The 25239-nt window shown below is 25.7% G+C and overlaps 2 protein-coding genes across 2 annotated transcripts; one reads left to right on the top strand and one right to left on the bottom strand.

The window, feature by feature from the left end:
• The first annotated feature begins 489 nt into the window (after window positions 1–489).
• LOC145831762 (uncharacterized) lies at window positions 490–12095 on the top strand. Its single transcript, XM_082939094.1, has 6 exons — window positions 490–881; window positions 4592–4971; window positions 9105–9313; window positions 10036–10227; window positions 10466–10679; window positions 11551–12095. Exons 1-6 carry the CDS (start codon window positions 504–506, stop codon window positions 11732–11734), a joined length of 1557 nt encoding a protein of 518 aa, XP_082795220.1. The 5' UTR covers window positions 490–503; the 3' UTR covers window positions 11735–12095.
• A 6300-nt stretch (window positions 12096–18395) lies between these two features.
• On the bottom strand, window positions 18396–24301 carry LOC145831500 (adenosine deaminase-like). The gene is made up of 10 exons (XM_082938776.1): window positions 24159–24301; window positions 23585–23646; window positions 22672–22797; window positions 22222–22344; window positions 21686–21816; window positions 20733–20857; window positions 20574–20645; window positions 19920–20089; window positions 19483–19612; window positions 18396–18659 (listed from the first exon to the last, which is right to left on the bottom strand). Exons 1-10 carry the CDS (start codon window positions 24198–24200, stop codon window positions 18534–18536), a joined length of 1107 nt encoding a protein of 368 aa, XP_082794902.1. The 5' UTR covers window positions 24201–24301; the 3' UTR covers window positions 18396–18533.
• Between the last annotated feature and the right edge of the window lie 938 nt (window positions 24302–25239).

Here is a 25239-nt window from a genome sequence, read left to right as displayed (position 1 = left end):
TTTTAAAATCTTTCTATTTAAAAAAACTGTTTTTATTAATTCCTTTTTTTCTTTTTTTGTATGTAAGCTTCCTGATTATAGTAGTTTGATTCTATTTTTGAATTTTTTTGATCATAAACTCAGGCTTTTATTTTTACCTCAAAGTATGGCAGGCCCTTAAAATTATGTACATAAATATTGGTAGTTTTACTAAAATTATAGATTACTTAAAATTTCTGTATTTACATATTTCATTAACAAACTAATATTTCTGCCATAAAATTTATATGTTAGTTCACCAGTAAATATATAGGAAATTCTTTGCTTTTATGTTTTTTTTTTTTGCATATATTAGAAATTTACTTTAGTGTCAGTATAATACAACTATACTGTTCTAATAACTGTTTTAACATCTGAACTTTAAGAGTATATGAGGTAAATTATAAAGTTTATTTTACTCAAAGCATTAATTATTGAATTTTTAGCATATATTTTGACTATAGATTTAAATAATTCTTTTAAAGATGATCACTAGTGTTGCAAAAATATCTTCAAAAAAACCCTGGAGTATAATTAGTCGAAATTTAAAATTTTGTTCCACCTTATTAAATGCAGAACAATCTTCTAACAAAAATGAAAGTCATGAAGAAGATAATGAAAGTATAACAACTACAGAAGAGAGTAAGAAAAAGCAAAATAAAAAAGACTTTTCACAATTATACGACAAATCTTTGAACCTTATTGACTATCAAAGTGTAATGGATAAACAAGTTATAAAACTTCTAATGGGAAAACTTAAACTAGATGTTATAAATAATCTTCCAGCAGATTGGAATGATTTAACAGATCCTATACTTGATCTTGAAAGTTATGATGAACCTTTGACAAAACATCTGTATAAAGTAAGTTAAAATATTTGTTTTTTTTGTTGAAATGTTACCTTTTTAAAAAATACTAACGTTTAAGTAATTTCAAAGCATTTCAATATAAAAACAGCAATTTTAAGACTTTGTTTTACTCACTTTATATCTCAGGCCCATTTAAAAATTTGAATTCTTCAGAAAAAATTTATTTCAAAACTCACTTTATAAATAATTTTTACTAGTTCACGCCATATATTATATAGTCAAGCAAATAAAAATGAATTTGCTATTTTGACAAATTGTATTTTTTAACTCAACATATTTTGAATAATTTTTGTTAATCTAGACCAGGGGTTGGCAAAGTGCGGCCCGCGGGCCACATTAAAATTTTTGTTCAGCTAGTTTAAAATACTAATATTTTCGAAAACACAAAAATAAAATTTTAGTGTTATATTTAAAGGATATTCTATCGCCAAATTTTTTTTTGTTCAAAAAAATTGTCTTAAAATATGTTTTTTAAAGCACATAAAAAAATCTTCCTTTTTGACCTGCCGACCCCTGATCTAGACCATATGTTATTAATTAAACCAATTTGTTTTAGTCTTTAGATTTATTTACAGACTAATAAAAACATTAGCCCTTATTTTTGTTTTAAATAAGGTGTAAACGTTCGTTTGTTAGGATAATAGTTAGTGCTTCTTGATCTCCATTCAAATTTTCATTGTATTACTTCTGACTCTTTGTATTTTGAATAAAATTTTAAATTTTAAGAGTCAGCTCTAAATACTTTAAAGCCCTGAATAAACCATGTATCATAAAACTTTTATTAAGTTGACATTAATTCAGATTGGTTTTAGTTTTCAGAAAAGTTAATCATGATTTGATTTTTATTGAAACTATGCTAGAAATTAGTTTAATTTTTAATGCTTAATAACAACTATTTTTATACAAGTTGTTTTAACAAAAGATAGCTAGCTGTTAATTGATAGTTTTAATTTAACAAATAAAGTTTTTAATTTTAGTGTTTATTTAAGTTTTGTAAACATTTTCAGATTTTTTTTTTCACTACATTTCTGAGATTTAAATATGTACTTAAAACCATATGATCCTACAATTTTGGTGCCAAAAACCTCAAACTTTTAGGTAATGTTGCTTGCATGAATATAAAAAGCAATGTAGAAAATAAATTTTAATAAATGAATTAAGGTTTTTGTTACAATTTTTTTTCAAAGAAAACAAAATATTTTATGTAAATTTTACTTGAAATTTAAAAGTTTCTTTAAAACATGTTTAGTTTCAAATAAGAAAGTCTTTAAATGGTTACCTAATAGCTGTAGGAGAAGGTAAACTTACAATGAGAGATTTTCCATTGTTTTAGTTTGCTCCTTTAGTAAGAAACTTTTTGTACTTTCTAACTTTAGTCTGTTATATTTCAAAAGTAATTATAATCTTAAAAATCAAAGTAAACCCAACTAGTAACTTAGTGAGAAATCTGCAAACTTATGTAAAATTGTCAATAAAAAACTGCTTTACTGTAAGCTTTTTATTTTAATGAAAGTGGTGAAAAACAACTCAAACATGACTTTGAAATACATTTAAAATGTTTGATCTTTTGATTAAAAACTTTATAAAAAGTACAAATATTTTTCATTGTATAGATTTTTTTTTAATATTTACCTATGTATTTTTTTCTTTTGATATTAAAACCTAGGGAAAAAAAACATGTTTAGTTCATAGAAAAATTCTTAATAAGTTTCAATATTGTTTAAAACTTTGTTATATCTACCTTTTTTTTCTAGAAAAGTTATTTTAAATATTATTTCTACTTAACCATGGTATAAAAAAAATTGTTGGGTAATAAATTTTACTCCAATAAAGTAAACCATATTTCATTAACTAAAAATAAACTGTGTACCGTCTACAGTATATTTTATGATGTTTTATTAACTATTTTTTATGTTAAAAAAAATTGTTTAAATGTTTGATGACAATACTTTTTATTACTTGTTGTAAGTTTTATTTTTAGATACACAAGTCTCACTTTTGAGAACAATATTTGAAAAAAAAGATAGTCTTATTAACCTCAAAACTGTAATATAACAAGTTTTGTGTTTTAACATAAATTTTTTTTCACATCTTTGATAAAATGTTAAAGTTTTTATCTCCTTCTCTTTTAGGCTCAAAATTAGTATTTTCATAAAAAAATTGTTTAAAGTTTGAAAAATATTGAAAAAAAATTTAAATCTGTTATAATTTTATTGCAAAATCTGGAAATTTGAACAAACCTAAAATTTCAGAAATAAAAAAAAAAACAGGCAAATCTGTAATTTCAAACGAAATTCACTTAAAAACCTTTTTAATAATTTTAAACCAATTTTACATGTAAAGTAATTAAATTTAGAATAGATACGAAATATCCATCATACAAATTTAATTTTTTGTATTATTTAGAATTCTATTTATTATAAATCACATTTAAGTAGCACTACAGTATGTTATAAGTATTTTTATACTACTGAAAACATTTTTTTACCTAAAATTTTATTTTATGCTATAAATGGACAATAAACTTGAACTTTAAAAAGCCTAGAAGAAATTCAGAAAACTTAAAAAAAATCAAAAAGTGGCACACTGTATCTACAAAACATTTTTTATTTAAAAATGAAATATTTATTTAGAAAAAACTTTACTTAAAATAATTTTTATTTCTTTTTAGTTATAAAAACCTTTAGAACTTTTATTTGCAAAATAGTAAACAGTTTTATGCCGTTAATAGTTAATTGAAAGTTAAAAAATTAGATTCAATTTGATACATAGAAAAAAATATATCCATGCCTCCTATCCTATACATAAGTACAATAACGTGCTGCATAACTACATATTTAAAAAAAATTGTACAGCCAGTATTATTTTATTCAGTTAGTTTCAAATGAACTTTTAATTTCAGTATTTTAGCATATATAAAAAGTTTCCTACTTACAAATGTTTAATGTATATTTTTAATAAATATTTTCTAGTTATTTTTTTTATTATATAAGTTTGATCTTTTATTGTTTTTTGTACAAAATGCAATTAAAATATAATTTTATTTTTCTAAAGAAAATTCAGTTCTCACTCAAACATAATTAGCTCTTACTTATTTTCTTCTTTTTTAAATCTATTCTTTTTTATTCATCATATCCTTTTTTGTTAAAAAATCATTTTATTTTATTTAACTTTTCAAGGGGCTTTTTCTTAAAAATTAACTAGAAGCTCATAAGCATAAATTTTAATAAGTGTTAATAAGACTTTAAATATAATAGTAAACAAGTACATAAGCATTTTTTAGTTGTTTCAAAATAACTCAGTATTTAAATTTTTTTTAATCCTGTTTTAAATCTTTTGAAAAATTAAAACCAAACTCTTCAATAAATCAAAACTGTTTTTATCTGTCTGTGCTTAAATATTAACATTAATTTTTTTTAAACTTCTTATATTGACCTTCTCTTATAAGTATTTTCCTAAATTCAAATTGCTAAAACAGTTATAATTTTCGTAATTTTATTAACCTATTTGTTTTAGTTTTTTAACTGAATTTATTAGTTCGTTAAACAACAGTTTAGGGTATTTAACACTATTTTAAAGCCAATCTGTCAATTTCTATTACAAATAGATATTTTTGACCTAAGTTTAAACTGGTAACCGCTTTGAGACAAGTTATTATAGCTAGGCAAATCATGCTGCAAATAAAAATCTTCTAAAATTTACAGAAAGGAAATCAAGTCGGGGACGATGCAACAGAAAAACTAATGCAAAAGTACCCAGATAAAGTCAAACTCCGCCAATCCATAGCTTTTCAGCTCGCTCAGCAAATGGAGTACCCTGGCTACGGCACTCTGGCCAGCGATGACTTTGACGAGTTCGTCAACCATCCGAGTTGGCAGGACACTCTCAAAACAACGTCTCTTGAAGATGTGGACTCTAAACTGAGCGTGAAAGATTTAACAGTGTTCATGACCAAGTGGAACAACAAAAAGAAGGAGCTTCATTGGAAATCATTGAGACATGATAATAAGGTGGATCAGGAAGTACCACTTCAAAATTCAAAAGAAAAAGGGGTTGAAAAATCATCTAGGACAGCCTACAGCAGGTATTTGGATATTTTTAAATAAAATTCTTGAATATTATTGTAAGAAAACATACCGTTAAATTTCAATCTCAAAAAAAAGTTATAATTGGCAATTATACAAGTTTGGGTTAAAAAATTTTAAGTAGCTTAATTTAGCTGACTACATTTTGAAATCCTTAAATTTATTTTTTTGAAAATTTGGCTTTAAAAGACTTGTATAAATTTTGACTCCTTTTTTATTTGTCTTCAACTTTAACTTTTTTTTAATTAAGTAACTTTTGACTATAAACTATGGAATTTAGAAATATCTGTAAAAAATAGAAAAAATTATAATAATGTTTAAAATTTGTAGAACAAATCAATGGTTTAATTAAGTGTTTTACAATATTTTTTTTAATAAGCCATGGACAACTATAGCCAGTAATGAAAATAAAAAGTTAAATATGTTTAGTAATCTTAGAAAATAATCCGATTACCTAATATAACTAAAACTATATTGAATTACCGTTTTGAAAAAGTTTTTATAAAGTTAGAACTACAGAAAAATATAATAAAACTATAGATGTTTTATTATTGTGTGACATATACAGATATAATAAAAATACGATAATTTTCTGTTGTTAAGTATTGTACAGTGTATAGATTTACAATTTTTGAATTATATAATTAAGTTAATCTTTTTGATTTTAACATTATAAATGACAAGTAAAGCTCATTGTGACTGTTCTAATTTGGACGAAACTGTAGCGTCTGTTTTATTGAAGGTAGTGTTAAGGGCATAGTGGGGTTCAACATTTTTTTTCACTAAAAATAACATTGGATCTTATATGAAAGCTTAAAGTACAAACTACAAGCTAGTTTTTATAGAATTAAAAAATCTTATTTTACTTTTGAAATATTGTATTTTTTATAAAAATTTTCCGATACAAACGTATGGACCGCAAATTTTTCAGGGTCAATTTTCTTAAAAATTTAAAAAATCACTAAAAATCTATCCTTTCCTCCAATTTTTCAACTAGAGACCTCAAACTTTCAGTAAAACTTTCTTTTTATAGTTTAAAAGACTTTGAATGTTAAATTTTATAAAAAAGCATAAAATAAAAAAATTAGTTTAAAAAAACAAAAAAAATAGGTTGTTTTTCTTTATAAAAAAAATATTTTTCAAAATAAAAAGGATTCCTGCATTTAATCTTTTTTTAATTTAATAATACACTTTCTGAGAAAATTTGAATAGATTGGTTGAAAAATGAAGGAGGAGATAGATTTTTAGTGAAATGATCTTTTTTCGCGTTTTTAGTTTGCGCCTTCCATAAGGAACCTAATGAGGTCACCAACTTTGATCGCTCATATCTCAAAAATTACTTTGAATTTTTTCAAGCGGTTAAAAATGTCTGATAGCTCAGATAAAAATCTATAAAATAAGACCAACTTGTAAAAATCAAGGTGGACCCCCCTATGCCCTTAAATTTGTGTTAAGAGACCGCACAATTGACTTGCCATCATGTTTGTTTTATGAAGTCTTTTACTAATTTTAAACTAATAGTACTTAATTATTTTCCTGAATATTAAAAAGTAAAAAATACCTTTTAGAACTGTTGTATTTTACATCAACTTTATGTTTTAAGCACTATTTCTTTCCACACAGCTTTTAAATTGTAATTGTTTATTTTATTAGAATAAATTTTTAAAAGTGAAACAAAAGTCATGTAACACTTGCGGAGACTTTCAAAAATTTCTAAATTTCTACAGTAACTATTTATTGATAAATGTTTTTGGTAGTTGAAAGTGTGTTATTAACTCAGCTGTTTTGAACATGTGGATTATAAAGTTAAAGTTTTCTTCTAATTTCTAGCTTAAGATTTATAGTGTTTTACTACATTGACTTACAGTGCATTAAATTGTTATAAATTCAAACAGAAACAAATTGAAAGTTGTGATAAGTTTTATTTTTTTATAAAACTTTTTATATATAAATTGTACATACAATATTATGTTTATGAATATGTGGAACATTTTATGTATTTTATTATGAACTATTAATTTATTTTCTTGGTTGTTCAAAGCACAACTATAAGCATTATCGTTGAGGCATTTATTACTATGAAGTTCTTTTTTGCTGTTACCGTTCTTAAATTAGTTTCTAGACTCTGTAGGTGATACTGTATTTTTTATTGTTTGCAAGTGCCATGCACTAAAACTTTTAATAGTTGTTTAAAAGTACAGTAACCTCTCGCATCTTTACGCACTCGTGACGTTACGCACTCTCGTTTAGTTACGCATTTTAGAATTCTAAAAAATTCAAACAATGAAAATTTTAGTTTTCTTTAATATTGCACAAATTAGGTTTATTGTATATTTTTAATATAAAATATGTTTTAAAATATTAACTCATCTCTTTATACCTTTATACTTTGTAAACTTATGTTCCTTGACTAATTGATAAACATTTAGTTATACCTCAGTATATCAGAAATTTTGTTAGCAATAAGAGATTAAGTTAAGTTCTGAAATACTTATGACTGTGTTAAATAATAAAAGTATAATGAAATAATGAGAGTTTGTAACATAAATAAATAATACAGTACTCTTGCTCTATATATGAATAAACATATAAAAAATAAATTTAATGAAACTTCCTAGCAAAAAGTAGCAGTGATACTTAATAATTATAGAGCTCACACTTAAAACAAATCTCAATTGTTTTTATAGTAAACATATCACTAATTTTCATTTGAAGTTTTTTTTTAGTTTAAGTTCTTCTTCTGCAACACTTGTTTTGCACAGCATTTTGCTAAGTAGAATAGAACATAAATGTTAAGTATCAAATAAGTCAGATATAACTAAAGATAAAGATAAAATCTACTTATTATTAAAATAAGTAAAATTTTTCTATTAGTATTATTATTTTATATAAAATTAAATCCTTTTTTTTTCAAATATATAGTTTTATATTTTGTTTTCGTATTTATAAATTAAGTAAACAAATTGTTAAAAGTGGGAAAGTCCTCAGTCTGCTCTTAACTAGAAATAATATCAAAAAACAGCCATTATAGTAAGTATATTTGGTACCTCTCGTATCTTTACGACCTCTCATATCTTTACGCATTTTTCTGTGGACACAATTTGCGTAAATAAGCGAGAGGTTACTGTAGTTTGAAATAATATACTTTTTAGTTTTGTTTTTTATATTGTTACATTATTTTTTTTGGTATTTAACGTTAAGCGTTTATTTAAATGTAAAACATTGATGAGATATATTTGACCATGTCGTCTACTATTTCACACATCAGTTTGAAAAAATTAGTGGTTTTCATTGATATTTTAACTTTTGTGTACTTCATTTCCACTTGTCTTTGTCTTTTACTCTATGATTCTGCAGCAGTATCCAAGGTCTATTGCTAATCGTTTAACAACTTTATTTAAAAATGTTCCATTTACTTACTCTAAACTCCATTTCAATTTTAAAACACTTTCTGTTGAATAAATATTTTACATAAGTTCTTGCGACTCTTTCTAGCCAAATCAGGCTAGTTAGAAAAAAAATTGTTAACCTCAGGAAAAAAAATGATATTCATAATTAAATGAATATTTGAAAAAAAAACTGTCCTGAGGCCAACAATTTTTTTAGTTAGCCTGATTTGACTTGAAAGACTTGCAAAAAACTAAAAACAAATTTATTTATTCAACAGATAGGCCAGGAATTAAATAAATCTTTAATCAAAGTTTTTTTAATCAAAGACGTTGTCAAGCTCAAAGTTTTCACATTTTTACCATACCTATCATTAATTTATTTTATTTTGTTTTTATTTGGATATTAAATCAAATTACTAAGCATAACGACTCAAAACAGACGTTTTGTTTTAAAATCGATAAACAGTGACCATGTATCATAATCAAAACTTTTACTCTATACGCAAAGTACTCACGAAAACGTTTTTATACAATCTTTTGAAATACATGTTATAACTACACACATATAAACTGATCGTTCCATAAACAAAGATCAAAAAAAAACCTATACTAAAAATGATCTGTAACAAAATGATACAAAACATGTCTAAACGTCTGATAAAACTCTTTCCACCAACGCCTACTTTTTAAACAAATATTTGTAATTTTTTTTTTTAATAATTTATAAACGAAGCCGTTTGCAGGTACGTGAACAACCAGTACATGGGCAAGTTCCTAAACAAGCGGTTGCTGACCAGGCGGGAGATCAGCCAGCCGCTCATAGTCGACATGCGGTTCTCCAACCCGAAGCTGAACAAGTTCCACAACGTCATCGACCAGCTCCAGTCCCTGCACACCATCAACAAGTCGTCGGCCGACCCGTTCAGGATGATCCACGTCAACCTTCAGCAAGGTGGTTGCTTTTCTTTTCTTTTTTGACTGTTTGATGGTGACGTTTGAGCTGTTTGAAAAACTTGATGGTTTGCATGTATGTTGCATATAATGTAAGTACGATTGCCTTAATTGTAAAACTTTTTTGTAGTAGCCAATTATGTCAATTTTTTTGTAGCATTATTTTAACTGTGAGTTTTAAGTTTTTAATACAATTAAAATGAGTTTTTGTATATTTCGGTTAAAAAAAAACTATTTATTATCAATTTGAAGTTATCTATGTGAGTTTACCAATTAGTATAACAATAAGTTTATGGTAAATATGATATAAAACAAACATTTTTGCGTATTACTCAAAGTTTTGATTTCACCATTTCTGCAGCTAAACGTTTTGGTTTAAAACTTAAGATTTTTGTATATTTTGCATATAATTTTTGCCTAAATTATAAAAATTTGGAGTAACTGATGATGCATAGTTATTTAAGTATGTTACACTTTATTAAGGTTTTATTGTTTTCTTTATAAATCGACTGAATTAAAGTTTTTTTTAACTTTTAAACAATTAAAGCCAGTTTTTGCAAGTACACCAACTTTTTTAAACATTTAGCTTACGGTAAAAGTTTAGAAAATATCTAATTCTTATAGCTTGAAAGTTTTGTTGCACCGTTTCTGCAGTCAAGCGTTTCAGTACCATCAAAATGACTTGTTGAAAATATTAAACAAGTAGAATCATAATATCTGCAGACTCGCTGTTCGAGAAGCAGTTTTTGACGATGGTGAAGAAAACGGACGGAATGGAGGGCGAAACTTTCGAGTACACCAGAAAGTCCTACTTCGACCTGTCCCCGGTCGTTTCTCCCGAGGAGATCGTCTACCTCAGCCCTGACGCCGACGAACATTTGGAAGAGTTCAACCCCAGGAGCGTCTACGTCATAGGTTTTTCGAGAATCTACAATAATAGTTTTTACAAATATGTATAATGTTTAACTATTTAAGATTGATTACATTATTTTAGAATATTTATTTTACTTTGAAAACGACGTATCCCTCTGTGACTTAGCGCAGTTCAACGGGTTATAAATTTTCACCATTTAAGATAAATGTTCTTTTAATAAAACGGTTTATTATTGTGAAGCACGCGCTTTTTATACCATATCAAACTTCGTTCTACCAGGAGCGCTGGTGGATTCTTCTTGCTCGAGGTGGCTGACCAAGACGACGGCTTACAACGAGAAGATCGCCGTGAAGAGCTTGCCGCTGAAGGAGTACTTGAACTTCGGCGGGGTGACTGCCAGAAAGGACCTCAACCTCGACACCGTGTTGAACATCCTGCTGAAGCTGAAAAAAACCAACAACTGGATCGAAGCTTTGAAAGAAGTGCCTCACAGGTGAGTTGTCGTGTTGGTACGTATATATGCACATCGAGGTGTTTGGTAAGAACCGTCACTTTAAGTCCTTGCTAAAATTTCATTTCTTCCTAAATAAGACGCTCATAAGATACTAATTTAAAAAAAAACTGTTTTAAGTTTGAGAAAATAAGAGATTGCCTATCAAAAATGGCAAGGTTTTTGATAGTTATACTGTAATAAAATTTTAAGAAATTAAAATTCTTGACATTTAATAAAGTAAGAGAAAGTATAATCTTTGTCTCTCTTTTTTATCTGTGAAGTATAGTGTTAATTATAATTTTGCACCCAGCTCATATAGATATGAAGCTAAGTTTTACATCAATAGTGTTTTTATTTAATCTGTAGTTTTTAATGAGTCTACTGCATATTTTAGTTTAAAATAAGTTGTAAGACATAACTTATTTTATTTTTCAGTTGATATTATACTTCTTATTTAAATAACTAATTCACTAAACTCTTTGCTTTATTCATTTGAATAGTTGGTAATTAAAGTCAGAAAAGTGTTCTTTTGTGAACATCAAATAGAAAAATTTAAAAGGTGTTATAAATTATGCAGCATAATTTACTTAGAATTTTTTAATTAAATGATATTTATAAAACATTTACTATAATCTATGTTTTTCTAAAAACTATTCTGATTGTAATCGTTTTTGAAACCTCGTCATAACTATTATTTAAGAAATCTTGTTGTGATTTTTAACTTTTTCTGATATCCAGAAAACGAAGATAGAAAAAAAAGTACGTTGTATATCATAAAACTTTGTAATTTTTATTCTCTAGAAAAAATTAAAACTCAGGTAAGCAACAGAGAAAAAACATTACATGCAGTGTAAAAAAAGTACTTGAACAGGTTCCACCGCGGACTGTCGCAGAAAGGGAAGATAATGTGCGGCTTCGACATGGATACCATCAGCTACTTCCAGGAGGGCGAGGAGCGGTACAGGAGGCACAAGCAGGACAGCGAGCCGGCTCCCCCCGTCACCATGAGGGCCTTCAGGAACAACATCAACACGTACTTTGGCCGCGGCGAATGAGCCCCTCATCGCTTGTTTGTACTTTTTGTTTGTTTATGACTCAAATCGAGCGTTTGAGACAGATCAATGACTTGATAGTAGGTTCGCTTTTAAAATGTTTATCACAAGCGCCCCGGTTAATTTTTGCAATGTGGCATAAGTAAACAGCTATATTGTTTAATGTGTCTCCGTGCTTTTTAGTTTTATTAATTTTTGAAAACAAATAAAAAATATTTTTTACTTGATTTTAATAAATTTTTTGGAAAAATTTTTGGTAACTGCTTTATAAAGTAACTATACGTTTTTTTTTTTTTAGAAATGATGAATAAGCAATACACTTCTAATAATAACATTTGCTACTAAAATTGTTTCCTTAAATTTATCGGCAGTGCTTTTTACTACCCGTAGTAGTAAATTGATTAGGAAATTGTTTTAGTAAATTTTTTTTGGTTGTTTTGAGTTTGCCTATATGTTTCATTTTTGTTAAAAAGAAGCAGTCAGTTTTAATTTAATATCTGTTATACTAGTCTTTAATATATCAGTTGTTAATCGATTTTTATAATAAAAAGATCCGAACAAAACAAGTTTTTTACATTACAATAACAACTATATTAAAAGTAATTAGTTTAAGATACTAACTACGTTTCTCTATAATAAATTGGTAACGTATCTAGACGAAGCTCTGAAAAATTATAAGTATTTTAAGGAAAATAAAATTTTGAAAATATATGTATGGATGTGTCTTTTTCAAATATAAATAAAATTATACATACAAGAATTTGTTTGAATAAATTTTTAGTAATGGCTGTTTCTGTGTTTTTATACTTTAATTGTAAGTATGCCTTTTTTGAAAACATAAGGTATTTAATTACTTATCAATAAAAAGTTGTTATCGAGTTGTTTTTGAAAAAACTTCTAATTAATTTTTAATTGTTGTTTTATTTGCAGTTTGCTTTTAAACGTATAAAGAACCAGGCTCTACTCTTAAAGTATTTTTTAATGTTTCATTAAATAGTTTGTTATGGCTTATCTTCATAAAAGCCTAATTTGCAAATCAAATATCGTTTAGACCAGCGGTTCTTTTTTTTATGTTTTACCCCTTTTTAAGAAGGTTGATACTAAACTTACCCTCAAAATACAAAATAGTGTTTAATTTTTAGAAAAAAACTAGATTTTTCGAATTTTAAGTTTATTAAATATAAAAAATCGTGAAATTGAAGGAGTTTATTTAATTTTATAAAATACAGTTAAATGTGTACTAGTATATAAATTAAAAAGACAATTATTAAATATTAATTTACTTAACTTGTAATAAAGAAAATTTACCCCCTAATACAAGGGAATTTACTCCAGGTTAGGAATCGCTAGTTTAGACTTATCTTCCAATTCTTGACTAATTTCAAGCCAAGAAAAGTTTGATCCATAGACATATTTGAAAATAATGTAGAACACTACAACAGTCTTGTTTATCTTTACCACGGCTGATTTTGTTTGGGTTATAAGAACAAAGGGTTGTGCTTAAAAATTAAGAATATTGCAGTTTGAATTGATTCTGCGTGCGAGCTACTCTTCCAAAAGTCTGAATTAAAAATTACTTATCAAACTTTTAAATGTCAGAAACTCTGCAAATTGCGATAAGTAGTATCAACTGAGCAATTTCGAAAAGATAATGTCCGTTTTATACAAGTTCCACAAAAGTTAAATCTTTCTTGAATACAAACGTATTTGAATTTAAAATAAATTGTTTTAAACAGTATATAAAAGACACTCAGTGCAAAAATTCAGATATAGTTCACGCTACTTTCGTCAGAGGATACTTATCAATATATAGTTTATTGAACGACAAAAAAGTTTGGTCCAACGATCTGAGAACGAAAAACCTTTCGGTTATCGAATATATAAAAGTTAAATTTAACTTTTAAAGTAACAGTAGTATTCATCAAAAACAAATATTAATTACATACAAATTTAATAACACAAAACTAATTAAAACACTTATTAATAGAGCTAATTAAATACAAACGTATAAACACCAAAAACAGCATTAAATAAAGCAACACTATAGTCAAATTCATTTTGCCTAAAAGGATAGGTTTTTTATTTAAATTTTTTTACGAAAATTTTAAAGGATTTACATTCTCAAATTAATTTTAGGTTTTGTTAAGCTTTTTAGTCATTTTTAAATTACACGATAGACTTCATTACATATTCACTTCTTTGGGTATTTAGGGGTTAGTAAAGTTACCCACCCCTATCATAGGTAATAAACAACATAAAATTGTATTTGAAGTATAATTAATCATTAATAGCTTTAAATTTTCAGATCCAAGCTGGATTTTGATTTAAAAAGTATCCTTAATTTTAATAAATTACTGCAAAAAATAATAACTTTTAAAACGTTCAGTTTTACACGAAATTTAAAAAAGGTGTTATATAAAAAAAGTCACAATTAACTTTATGCTTAAGTTTAAGACCTGCTTTAAATGTGTCAAATTATTTTCAACGCAGTATTGAAGTTTCAAGTCTATTAAACAAATCAGGTCCTACTTATTATTTTTGTCAAAAACAAATTTGTAATTTGCTGTGTGATTTTATTTTTGAAGATTCGTAGCAGCCTGAGACCTGCTCATAACACTTAATATGCACTGCGGTATAAATTATAGTAAAGGTAGAAAAAATAGTACGTGTATTCTTGTCAAATGCAACTTTAAGACCATGAGCAAAAATTTGTATTTTTTATTAAAGTTTTACCTTTAGTTCTGTTTTAATTTTCCATAAACGCAATAACTATCTAAAGTATCAAATATAACTATCTAATTGTACTCTTATTATTTTAGGAACAATTTTATCTACTGCAAAGTTAGATAAATTTTGAAAATATACTTAAAAGATTACTTTTTACATGATCAAAAAATTTATTTAAAATCTTAGGAAAGTGTGTAATGAAATAAGACTTAACTATATAATTCTTCAATATTTAAAAAAAAAATTATAAAAAAGTAAGTATTTGTATAAACAAACATTATGTGAAGTTTTAGTAAGTAATTCGTTAAAATAAACAAGTCAAAGGAGTAGTTTTTCTGGCATCTAAGTACACTAAACAATTTAAAAGCTTATTTGTGGGAATTAATTGGTAAGATTAAGTTTGTAAGAAACAGAGTTAAGTTAGTCCTCATTTGTAAACGGCATGAAACCAGTCGGTTCAAAAACTTCTAAGGTGTATTTTGGTTTCTCCTAAAATTTTGGAACAACATCTGTAAGTCATCTTATTGTTTTAAATTACTTGTGTGTATATTTTTCCTGTATAGATTTTGTTAGTTTTTATTTTTTGTATGCAGGTTAACTTTAACAGTTTTTTTTGTTTTTCAATTACTGTATTTTATTTTGTGTTGATAAATATGAAATGTCAAGAGAAAAGCGATAAGTGTTTCACATATTAGTAGTAAAGTTATCACCAATAAAAAAGCACACGCAGAGGAGGACGTAGTAAGTACCTTTTAAAGTTTAACCACAATTGCTTACTTCACGTCTTTATAACACACTTATTCAAACAGACCTTAGTAGAAGTATAACTAAGATAAAAGTGTTATTTTATAATAACTCGCTTCTTTTGAAAACTTTTCTTATTTTTTTCTTAAGTTATTGGGGTTAATTTTTAAATTATAATTAATAATTTATTGACTTGCAGCTATACTGATTCAGTGGTATATATATTTGCGACTATTTTTGTTGTAACATAAGTTGTTTTAAAAACATATATCTAACAAAAAGATATAAACGAGGCATATTAAAAAGTATTTAGCAACTTTAGTGTCATTGTACAAAATTTAAGAAAAACGAGCTTACTCTAGATCTAGAATGTGAATCTTGCATCTACTTATTTACATAATAATAATCTTTAATTTACTTTTCTTTATCAAATTTAATCGACTTTTGTGGTGTAAAAAAGTGTAAAACACATTTATTTTTTCGTAAAAGTATAGTAGTAACAAATGACCCTAAGATAAAATTTAGTTTTTAGGTTTTATTTTCAAACTCCGACTGAGTTAGGTTAATCTACAGTCTCTCTGGTTATTCCATCTTAACATCAGTTGCAACTTCATGTGGATGACCAACGTACGTAGTTACAATTTGGTTACAAAATCATAATTGATTGTAAGCTTGTCTTTAAATATGGACTGTTAAAAAATAAATCTTAAAAATCTAGCAGTCATAAACCTTATACTCTATAGCATTTTAAACTATTAAAATTATATTATGCAATAAAGTATAATCATAAGTATATACGCTATAAATTCATAGTATTTACAATTGCTAAATATACAAAAACTCAAACTATGACAACTATGATTGTGAGAGGTAACACATGTTTTCAAACACTTGAAGCAAGCCTTATATTAAATGAAAACTACTTATAAAATTAAAATTTTTGTAATTACTTTTGAAAAAATTGTTTTGAACAAATTACGTCAGTTCACAGTATTAAAACTTACATCTATTTTACTTCTCTTGAACTTATTAAGAACAATTATATTATATGAAATTTGTAAAGCTTACTATTTTTTTACTACTCAATAAACGTTGATAGTTATACTTGCTTGATACAAAAATTTTTCTGCTTAAAAATTTAAGACTTTTTATCATCATTTTTAAACTATGAATCGTGCTTTTCTTATATTTAGTTTAAGACTATTTATTTAGGAACCTTTTTTATTGATATTTCAGTAGCTGTTAAGCTAGTTTTTTTCTTTGCTGATATAATTCTGTCTTTGTAAAATATTTTTTTTTAATAAACAGTTTTTTTAAACACCTAAAATTTTTGATTGTTTAAGATACATTTATATCAAAAACTTCAATATATTCAAAAAAAACACATACTATTTTGACCATTTTTAATATTTTCATTTATTAAGAAGTATTTATTATGAAGATGTATATCTTTTTAGTTTAGCTTAAACTTAAACAATTTTTTAATAAATCTCACCGTTTTTCTACCTGAAAAATTAAATTATAAGCTCTTAACTCAGTAAATTAACCATTATTTAATATTGAAAATAAAAAAATATATACCTCAGAGTTCAATAACCTTTCATTTTGTTCATTTGTAGAGCGTGGGTAGTAACTTCCTTTAAGGTTTTATATAAGTACACTTACATATGTCTAGACTTAACTTCTTTTATAAATAAAAGCTCTTTACTCTTGTCATGTTTTAGACTGTAATTTAAAATATCTTCATTTTCTACAACTTTTTTGTTCGGCTAATATTTCAACAAATTAAAAAGAAACTATTCTACTCTGCACTGAAAGTTTTATGGGTAATGAAAATATTGTAGAAATAAGTTTAAGTTATAACCACAAAGATATATTTATAATACTGGTTATGTTTATGATCTTAAATATGTGGTCTCCATGTACTTAGCTAAACTACGAGTTTTACTTAAAAGTAGCTTACAGTACTAAACTTAATAATATTTGTCTTACTTAAGGTAACTTATTCCTAACTTATAAAATAAAACACACTAAGATTCGATGTACTTTATTATTAATATATTAATTACAACAATTCTGAAACAAACTGTTTACTGTTTAAATCACTACCCAAGTAAAAACTGTCGAAAGTATTAACAATCATAAAAATTATAAATATATACCAACAGTTTGGACGAACGAATTAGATATTCTTAATCTCAAAACTAGATGTTCGATGTTCTTAAACTCGTAGCTCAAAACTAGATGTTGAGTTTAACTTGATGATTCGTTGATCATGCGAACTTCATCGTGAATTAAGACGGCAAACGGCACACAGCACAACTTAAAAACTAACGCGTATTTTAAAGACAAACGCCGATGTATACGCATCGGAATTAAATTAACTCCTACAAATAAACAATGTTGTTTTGGAAATTGGGAAAATTTTATGAGAAAGCATATAGAATGTTTTGATTTTACAAAAAATCCCATGTTTATTCACACGCTTTAAAATTATTAAATGAAATTTTGATTTTAATACAAAGTTATATTTAGTTCTATCATGAAAAGTTTTTCTCGTAGTTTTTAGTTAGCTTTAAGAGATTCCATATTAATTTACGATTTTAAATAAGAATCGCATTTGTAGTACAATGCTAAAAACTAAACAAGTATTCTACTGTGCATTGAAGTTTTTTCTCATTGATCTACTGTGCGCAAACTATAAAAAAAAAACTATCAAACTTGAAACCATTGGTTTGAGCAACAAAAAATCAAACTAAAAATAATATACTTCTTGTTAATAGTTTTATGCATAGAAAGTTTATTTTCATTATTTAAATATAATTAAACTAAACATGTTCTAATTTTGAATTTATAAACAATGCTTTAGATAAAAAGGCATACTAAATCATAAAGTAGTTAACTGTTTTTTTCATTAGACATGTATATAATAAAAGTTAAAAAGTAGTTTTCAAGCTTTGCTTTGATTTATTTACAAAACATCAGCGACCTTATATAAATAAAATCAGAAATTCTCTACAATACGCAAGATAAAATTATTCTTTAAATCAAGCATAGTTATTTTTACAAAACAAGTAATTCACTTTTAATTTAACATTCTAAATAAAACGTTTTAATAGAGATACATTTACTTTATTCGAGAAATTACATTTTTTATTTTTCATATACAATATATAATTATGTAAAGTAAAACTTCTGTTTAAAAAACATTTTTATTAAAAAATACATCAAAATAATACAGTTAATAAATTTTTAGCACAATTTTAAAAATTTTAAAGTATTTAGTACAGTGGTAATAATTGTAATAACATGTTTTATAAGTAAGTAATTCTTACAAATAAGTACAGTTTTCATTTTGCTTTTTAGTTCTAATATTTTGGTATTCATTTTTCAGCTCCTCTAGAAAAGCGTCTTTTGTTACTTTATCTACAAATGCGGCTTCCATTGCATGTATATTCTAATAAAATATTATGTTTTTTGTTATAAGGTAATATTTAAATTAAAATTCATAAAATTAGTATTTTTATGTTTTGTGTACTGAATAACTTTATTGTGATGTTAAATTTAGAAAAATAAGTAATTCTCAAATTCATATCAAGGAAAATAATATATACTTCCTACAAACTAATGATTCGGCATATTGGAAGCGTTAGTTATAATTAAACTGATAATTGAACAAAAAGTATTGTATGGTAGGTAGAAACATTGTATTGTAATAAACTTTTAAATGATTTAATCAGGATTATACAACTTGTACCACTGTACAATTTAAAAATCATTTAGTACAAAACATAATTAGATGGCTACTTTAATTCTTTAAAATGTAGTTGTTCTTATCATTGAACTCAAATCGAAAGTTCTAATTGTTGCACTTTAAACTAAATATGTAAAACTGTTTTTAACTTTATAAAATTTCAACTACAGTAATTCCGTGGGCTTAAAACTTTAATATAAAACTAATTCATCTCAAAGAGACAACTTTATTACTACTTTTAAATATAAATTTTTTGGATAAGACCAAGTAAAGATAACTAGATAAAACCTAAACTGGTATCATTTTTGACCTGAAACTTTAAATTTAAAAAATAATAACTTTGATATCTTAACGCTGCATTTTAATAAATTCAACTTAAGATAAAAACAATTAAGTTTAATTGTTTTTAAGATGAACAGTTGTAACAACGATAAATTTAAAGACTTTGATTTAAATTTAAAATACACTGTTTAAGTTTAGTTCACAGGTTTTAGAATATTAAAAAAAGTAGTTTTGATTAACTTACGCTTTGATATAACATTGGTCTACTAAAACCAAAACTTTTAGTTGCAATTTCGTAATCATCTATAATCGAACTTTGTTGAACTCCGGGGTCATCAGTGTTCAGAGAAAACTTGAGACCGTCAGCCTGAAATCTATATTTAAAAATATTTCACTGATCATAAATAACTTACTAAAAAAAAATAACTATTCATAATAAAAAGAAAAAAAAAGTTATTAGACAAAATAGTGCTTGTGTATGTAAGATAGTTAAACTTTATAGAGCTACTTCTCGTCCAGTAAACTTACTTTTAAGTTTTAACTTTTGGGTAAGTATACCATACTTTTACTTATTCTCCAGATACGTGTGACACTGTTTCATATTAATCTACTTAATTCAGCAATTTAAAAGTATCACCTGTTTTAATTATAAGTTGCACTGAAATTGTTATTATTATAAACCTAACAGCGGGATGTACAGTCATATCTGTGGACACTGATCCTGTCAAATAGCTTGAAAGCGGGCAAACTTCAAAATGAATCTGATCTTCGATGCACTTCTTGTAAAGCTCTTCATCATCTAAAACATGGTAACCGTGTCCTATCCTTTGAACGTGTAGCTTTTCCACTGCCTTTTTTGCAAAATTAAAAAATTTAAAAATAAATTTAAACTAATTGAAAATTTATTTATTTTAAGTTAATTTAAATATGAAGTTTTCATGTTTTTATACTTGTGACTTCTAAACTTTTAATTTTGATAAACAGTACTTGTTTTAAATCTAGACGAGTTTAGATTGTCGTTAAAAATCTAATTGTTATAAGCACTAAATAAAGTTAGACCAGGAATAAAATAGTATGAAAACATTTTAAACAGTTTGTAATCTATTAAAATATTTTTTGTTAAAGAAAAAGAAACATAATTTTTAAACCAAAACACAAATAGTAAAAACATACTTTTAATAAATAAAATAAAAGTTGTTATATTTTTTCTATATATTTGGTGTGTTTTTATGTAAAATTTTAAAGTTTATTTGATGCAAATAAGTTTTCAAGATTCTGTTTCTTTACAGCTAAAAGCTTACTGCAATATTTTTGATACAATAAAACAATTCTCACATTTTTAACTTCATTGGAACTACCTTTCTCACCGGCGTGAGCCGTCCTTCCAATACCGTGTTTTAAGCAAAACTGAAAAAACAGTTTATATTTTTAAATTAACTATAAAAATAAAGTTAGCAGTCAAGTAATGCATTTTATATTTTTCGTACAACAAACATCGAAAGCCTCCTTGTGGTTGAGAATCATGTGTCCTTCCTCATCGCCAGCGCACGCCACGTCAATGCCCACCACTCCTTCGTTTCTAAACTCCAAACACAACTCCGCCACCTCCATCGACCATTCTGGTTGCAAAAGGTTTTATTAGTTTTGTTTGTGATAAAAATTCATTTACCTCAGAAGGCGTCTTACGGGTATTGCTTTCCTAAGACAAATTTATGTGTTTAATAAGGGTTTCCATACTCATTTTCACTAAAACACCTATTTAATAATTAATAAAAAGTCCTTTTTAATTTATTAGTAATCGTCTCTTTACTAGGTACTTACACATATAATTAATCTCCAACTCACTAGTTTTTGCCCCTAATATCCAAAATCAATCTCAAAGAGGCGATATTACCCACTTTTGGAAATACTAGTCTGATTGTTAAAAGTTAACCATAGAGGTAGGTTAAAGTTTTTTATACATTTAAGACTTAACTATTGTGTTTTTTGTATCAATGTTTGTGTAGTTTAGTATATAAATAGATTTTGTTTTCGGAAATCAGTAGTAAAAAATAGTAATGAACTTTTTGAAAATCACACATACTAGGTTAAAACAAGAAAAGTTTTATTTTTTTTATAAGCAGTGCAAGACACAATAAAACTTTTAAAATTTACTTGTATAAGAAAAATGTCAACATAGTTTTTGTGCTTGTTACGTTTAGGTACGTGTATGTCATAAAATAAGTTTCTAGTATTTTAGTTTTTACATTTACATTTTTTACACTAAAACAATTTTTTTATTAAGTACAATAAACTTTTTCAATAATAATACTTAAGTTTATTTATTTTGTACTTTATTTTTATCTTTTTAATAATTTCTTAAGTAGTTCTTATTTTTAGTTTTGAACTACAATAATTTTAATACACAAAAAAATATGTAATTCAAGTAAACTAATATAAAAACCAACCAGGCTTGAATATAACGCAACACAATATGCTTCTAACTTCTATTGATTTTCCTTGCTTTTTCACTTCCTCCATGCCTTCTTTGAATCCAATGTTTACCGCTTGAATGATTTCTCTACATCCTATTCCCTTGCTAGTTTATTTATACAAAAAAATAAACAACATTTAAGGTATTTTTAAACAATGTCAAGTACGCAAATTTTCTAAAAACTGTTATTTTTAGAACTGTTTAATAAGATGATCCATTTTAAGTGCTTTGTTTCAAAATTATACAAACTATATGATATATCTAAATACTTTGAGAATATTAGTTTGAGAAGTTTTAAAGTTATAGATTGCTTTTAAAAAGTGTACGATTGCTAAATAAATAAATATTTCTCCATGGTATTTATTTATGATCATTGAAAGACTACGTTTTGTAAAATTTAAGACTTTTTAATACATAATTATAACTTTTTCTGCTACTTTTATCTTAGCATAAACTCGCTTTTCCCTAAATAGTTATTGAGTTTTTAAAATATAAGATTTTGTTAAAAACCTTGCAGAATCTTCTTCCAGCATAAGGTGAGGGGAGTACCTCATTTCAATATACCTGACACCGTAACTTGCTTTAATTATTACACTCTCTCTTGCTAACCTTTGGATATTTGCTGGATGACCTCTATTAATGAATATTTTTAGCAATTAGATACATAAATTTAAATTGTATTAGCAAATAACAATAGAGTAAAACAAATAAAACACCAGCTGTGTGAAATTGAAAAAATTAGCGGAGCAAATAAAACTCAAGTGAAGGGTATCACAGCCACAAAGCACATTTTAGTCAGAAGCGGCTTAAAATACTTAAAAAGTATGTTTGGTAATATTTTTATCCTAAAAAATTAAATTTAAAAATAAGTCTATATAGCAACTTAGTTGTACAAAACTGTTTTGTTTCTTAGTCTTTTTTTTTTGCTCTCCTCAAACAACCACACATACCATCACTCACAAAAAGACGGGGCCGACGACCATGAAAATTCTCAAGTAATCGTCGAGACTGTCGCATCTTTTCAGGTTGCAGTACATCTTCGATAGCATCACCGGGTCAAAAGATGGAAGCTTGACTCCCCTGCTCCTTTTTATTATTTTTTCATTTTAATTTAAAAAAAAAAGTTTTTTTAACCTATAAAAATTATGAAGGTTAAATTAACTATAGTTCATTTTTAATTTTCGTTAGTGATGTGTTAGAAAATTAAACACTTAGTAAACGTGCGAAAAATTTGCTCTAGGTTTGATTTAATTTGTATCCTTTACTAGCTGTATTTTTTTTTCTACAGTTGTTTTTTTTTAAGTAAAAATTTATAAACTTTTTTACGTACTTAATTGAGGTAATTAAATTTTTAAAATCTTTACTTGCTGTTTTTTTTTAGTTTTCAAAGTATATAAGTTTTTATTTTGTTAAAAGTAAATAAAACACTCATTATTAGTACAAAAAGTTTTAATTAAATAGGTTTCGTATAATTTTTTTTAACATAAGAATTGCTAAATCAATTCTTCAATTTACGGTTTAAGCGTAAACAAGTTTGAAATTAATTGAACTTTGGCTGCGAATAATATTTACATTATTTATCGCTAGTTTGATTTGTTGTGAAATAAACTCTATCAATTTTTAACATAAAGTTTCGAAATTCTTTAGAGTTTATTTGTAACTTTAAATTTTTAAATTGAACTCTCAAACTAAATAAATTGTTTTGAACAGTTTTAATTGCGTTATGAGATATTAAATAAATTATAGTTTCATTTTTTTACAAAACTTAAAAACTACGCTTAAACTTAAGATGAACAAAACTGTTAAGATAGTTTGCGAAGGTTGACATAAGATAAAGCATAATAAGTTAATAAATAACAATGATAACACTAACTTTGCCATTTCAACTATTGAAGAAAGATGGTAAGTACCATCTAAATGACAATGTAGTTCAACCTAAAATTAACAAGGCTGTTATCATTAAGTGTGTAACAAATACAAATTAAAAACAAGTTTAAAAAAAGTATTTTTTATTATGTGTGATCAACTGCAGTTTAAATTGAATTAAAGTTAAAACATCACAAAATACTATTAATAACTTAAAAGTAAAAGTTTTGTTTGATCAATTATTCATTTTGTTAGATGTTAAATCAATTTAAAAGTATATGATAAAAAATACAGTTTACATCAAAAATTTTTTGATTTTTGAACGAAATACAACAAGACTTTTTTAAGTGTGTTTTTCATTGTTTATGTAAGTTAACGCAGTTGATACTTCCTGTTATACTGGTAAAAGAGAGTTGAAACAAATAAACTAAAGTCAACATGGTAATTGAAAACTTTATGACTTTATTTATATCTTTAATTCTAATTTTACTAACAAATAATTTTCAAATTTTTTAAACTAAAGTAACAAAAGTATTATAGTTCTGTAGTAAATAAAAGTTTTAATAATAAACAAAACTTACTTTTGAAAATTCATACTTCGTTAAAGTAGTTGGCAATGACATTTTATAAAACTTTTACAAAAACTGAAACAAATAGCTGAAAAAATTGTAAAAATACTATCAAAACAAAAAAAAAACAACAAGTAAATTTCGTTTTCTCTCTCTTTCTTTTGCTGAGATAGCAGAAAACGAGTTATTTTTTGTGCAGCACAAGGCTTAAGTACTTCAAACCCACTCACGCATTAAATCACGTGTGTAAAAAACTGCAAACACGCTAGTTTCCTTGCAAATGCAATAAGACAACAACCAGACGATTTAGCTAATGATTTTATAGATTTAATAAAATTAGACAAATAAATACATAACAAAGATTGCAAACCTTTCTTACTTTTTAATACTACTAAATTAATTATTGATGTAGTACGCTATTTTGTTTATCTTCTAATTATTAGTTAGTTGGCTTGGCACACAACTTTTATCGATTGAATTTAAGGAAAAAAAAAGGAGACAGATATACTAAGTTTTGATCTCAATCTTAAAAAAGTAAAAAAGCATTTGATATAAAAGTGAAGTGTTTAGATTTCAACTAGGTAGACAAAATTTGATAAACTTGTTTAATGTCTACATAATTTGATGCTTTTTTTATTATAGAAACATTTATCAATAGAGTTTTGAAAAGTTATAACTAAATTCGTTAAAAAGCCAAAAAGTTATTCTTAAGTTTAGTTACAGCTTTTTTTAATTTCCCAGGCTGGTTTTTGGAAAACAAACAAGTTTTTATAAAAATTCAGTCCTATTTTGCGTGAGTCTTTTTTTACTCAATTGTAATAATAATAAAATAAAACTTCTATTTACAAAAAATAGTTATTTAGATACTGCAAAAAACATATAGGAATAATGACGTAACTATTTAAACTTGTTCAAAAAACGTTGTAAAAAGTCTGACTTCAAAAAGTTTTACTAAAAACACAGTAAACTTATTTTGAGTTTTAATCTATACTTATCGATTTATAATAAAACAGGATTAGAATCTAGTTAATTTTTGTTCAACACAACATTAATCTAAAGTAATTTTAGAGAGTTTTAAACTATATTTCAAAAC

The sequence above is a fragment of the Thalia democratica genome, chromosome 3, assembly GCF_965202585.1.
Source record: "Thalia democratica chromosome 3, ktThaDemo2.hap1.1, whole genome shotgun sequence".
Lineage (NCBI taxonomy): Eukaryota > Metazoa > Chordata > Thaliacea > Salpida > Salpidae > Thalia > Thalia democratica.
Note: the sequence above shows the minus strand (reverse complement) of the source record. Positions and strands in the feature narration are given on the sequence as shown.

Coding starts and splice junctions, on each gene's coding strand:
- LOC145831762 (XM_082939094.1), top strand. CDS start 504: ATGATCACTAGTGTTGCAAAAATATCTTCAAAAAAACCCTGGAGTATA. Junction 882..4,591: donor TGACAAAACATCTGTATAAA/GTAAGTTAAAAT, acceptor TAAAATTTACAG/AAAGGAAATCAAGTCGGGGA. Junction 10,680..11,550: donor TTGAAAGAAGTGCCTCACAG/GTGAGTTGTCGT, acceptor GTACTTGAACAG/GTTCCACCGCGGACTGTCGC.
- LOC145831500 (XM_082938776.1), bottom strand. CDS start 24,200: ATGTCATTGCCAACTACTTTAACGAAGTATGAATTTTCAAAA. Junction 20,090..20,573: donor GTTCCAATGAAGTTAAAAAT/GTGAGAATTGTT, acceptor TTTGCAAAAAAG/GCAGTGGAAAAGCTACACGT. Junction 18,660..19,482: donor GACCAATGTTATATCAAAGC/GTAAGTTAATCA, acceptor ATATTTTATTAG/AATATACATGCAATGGAAGC.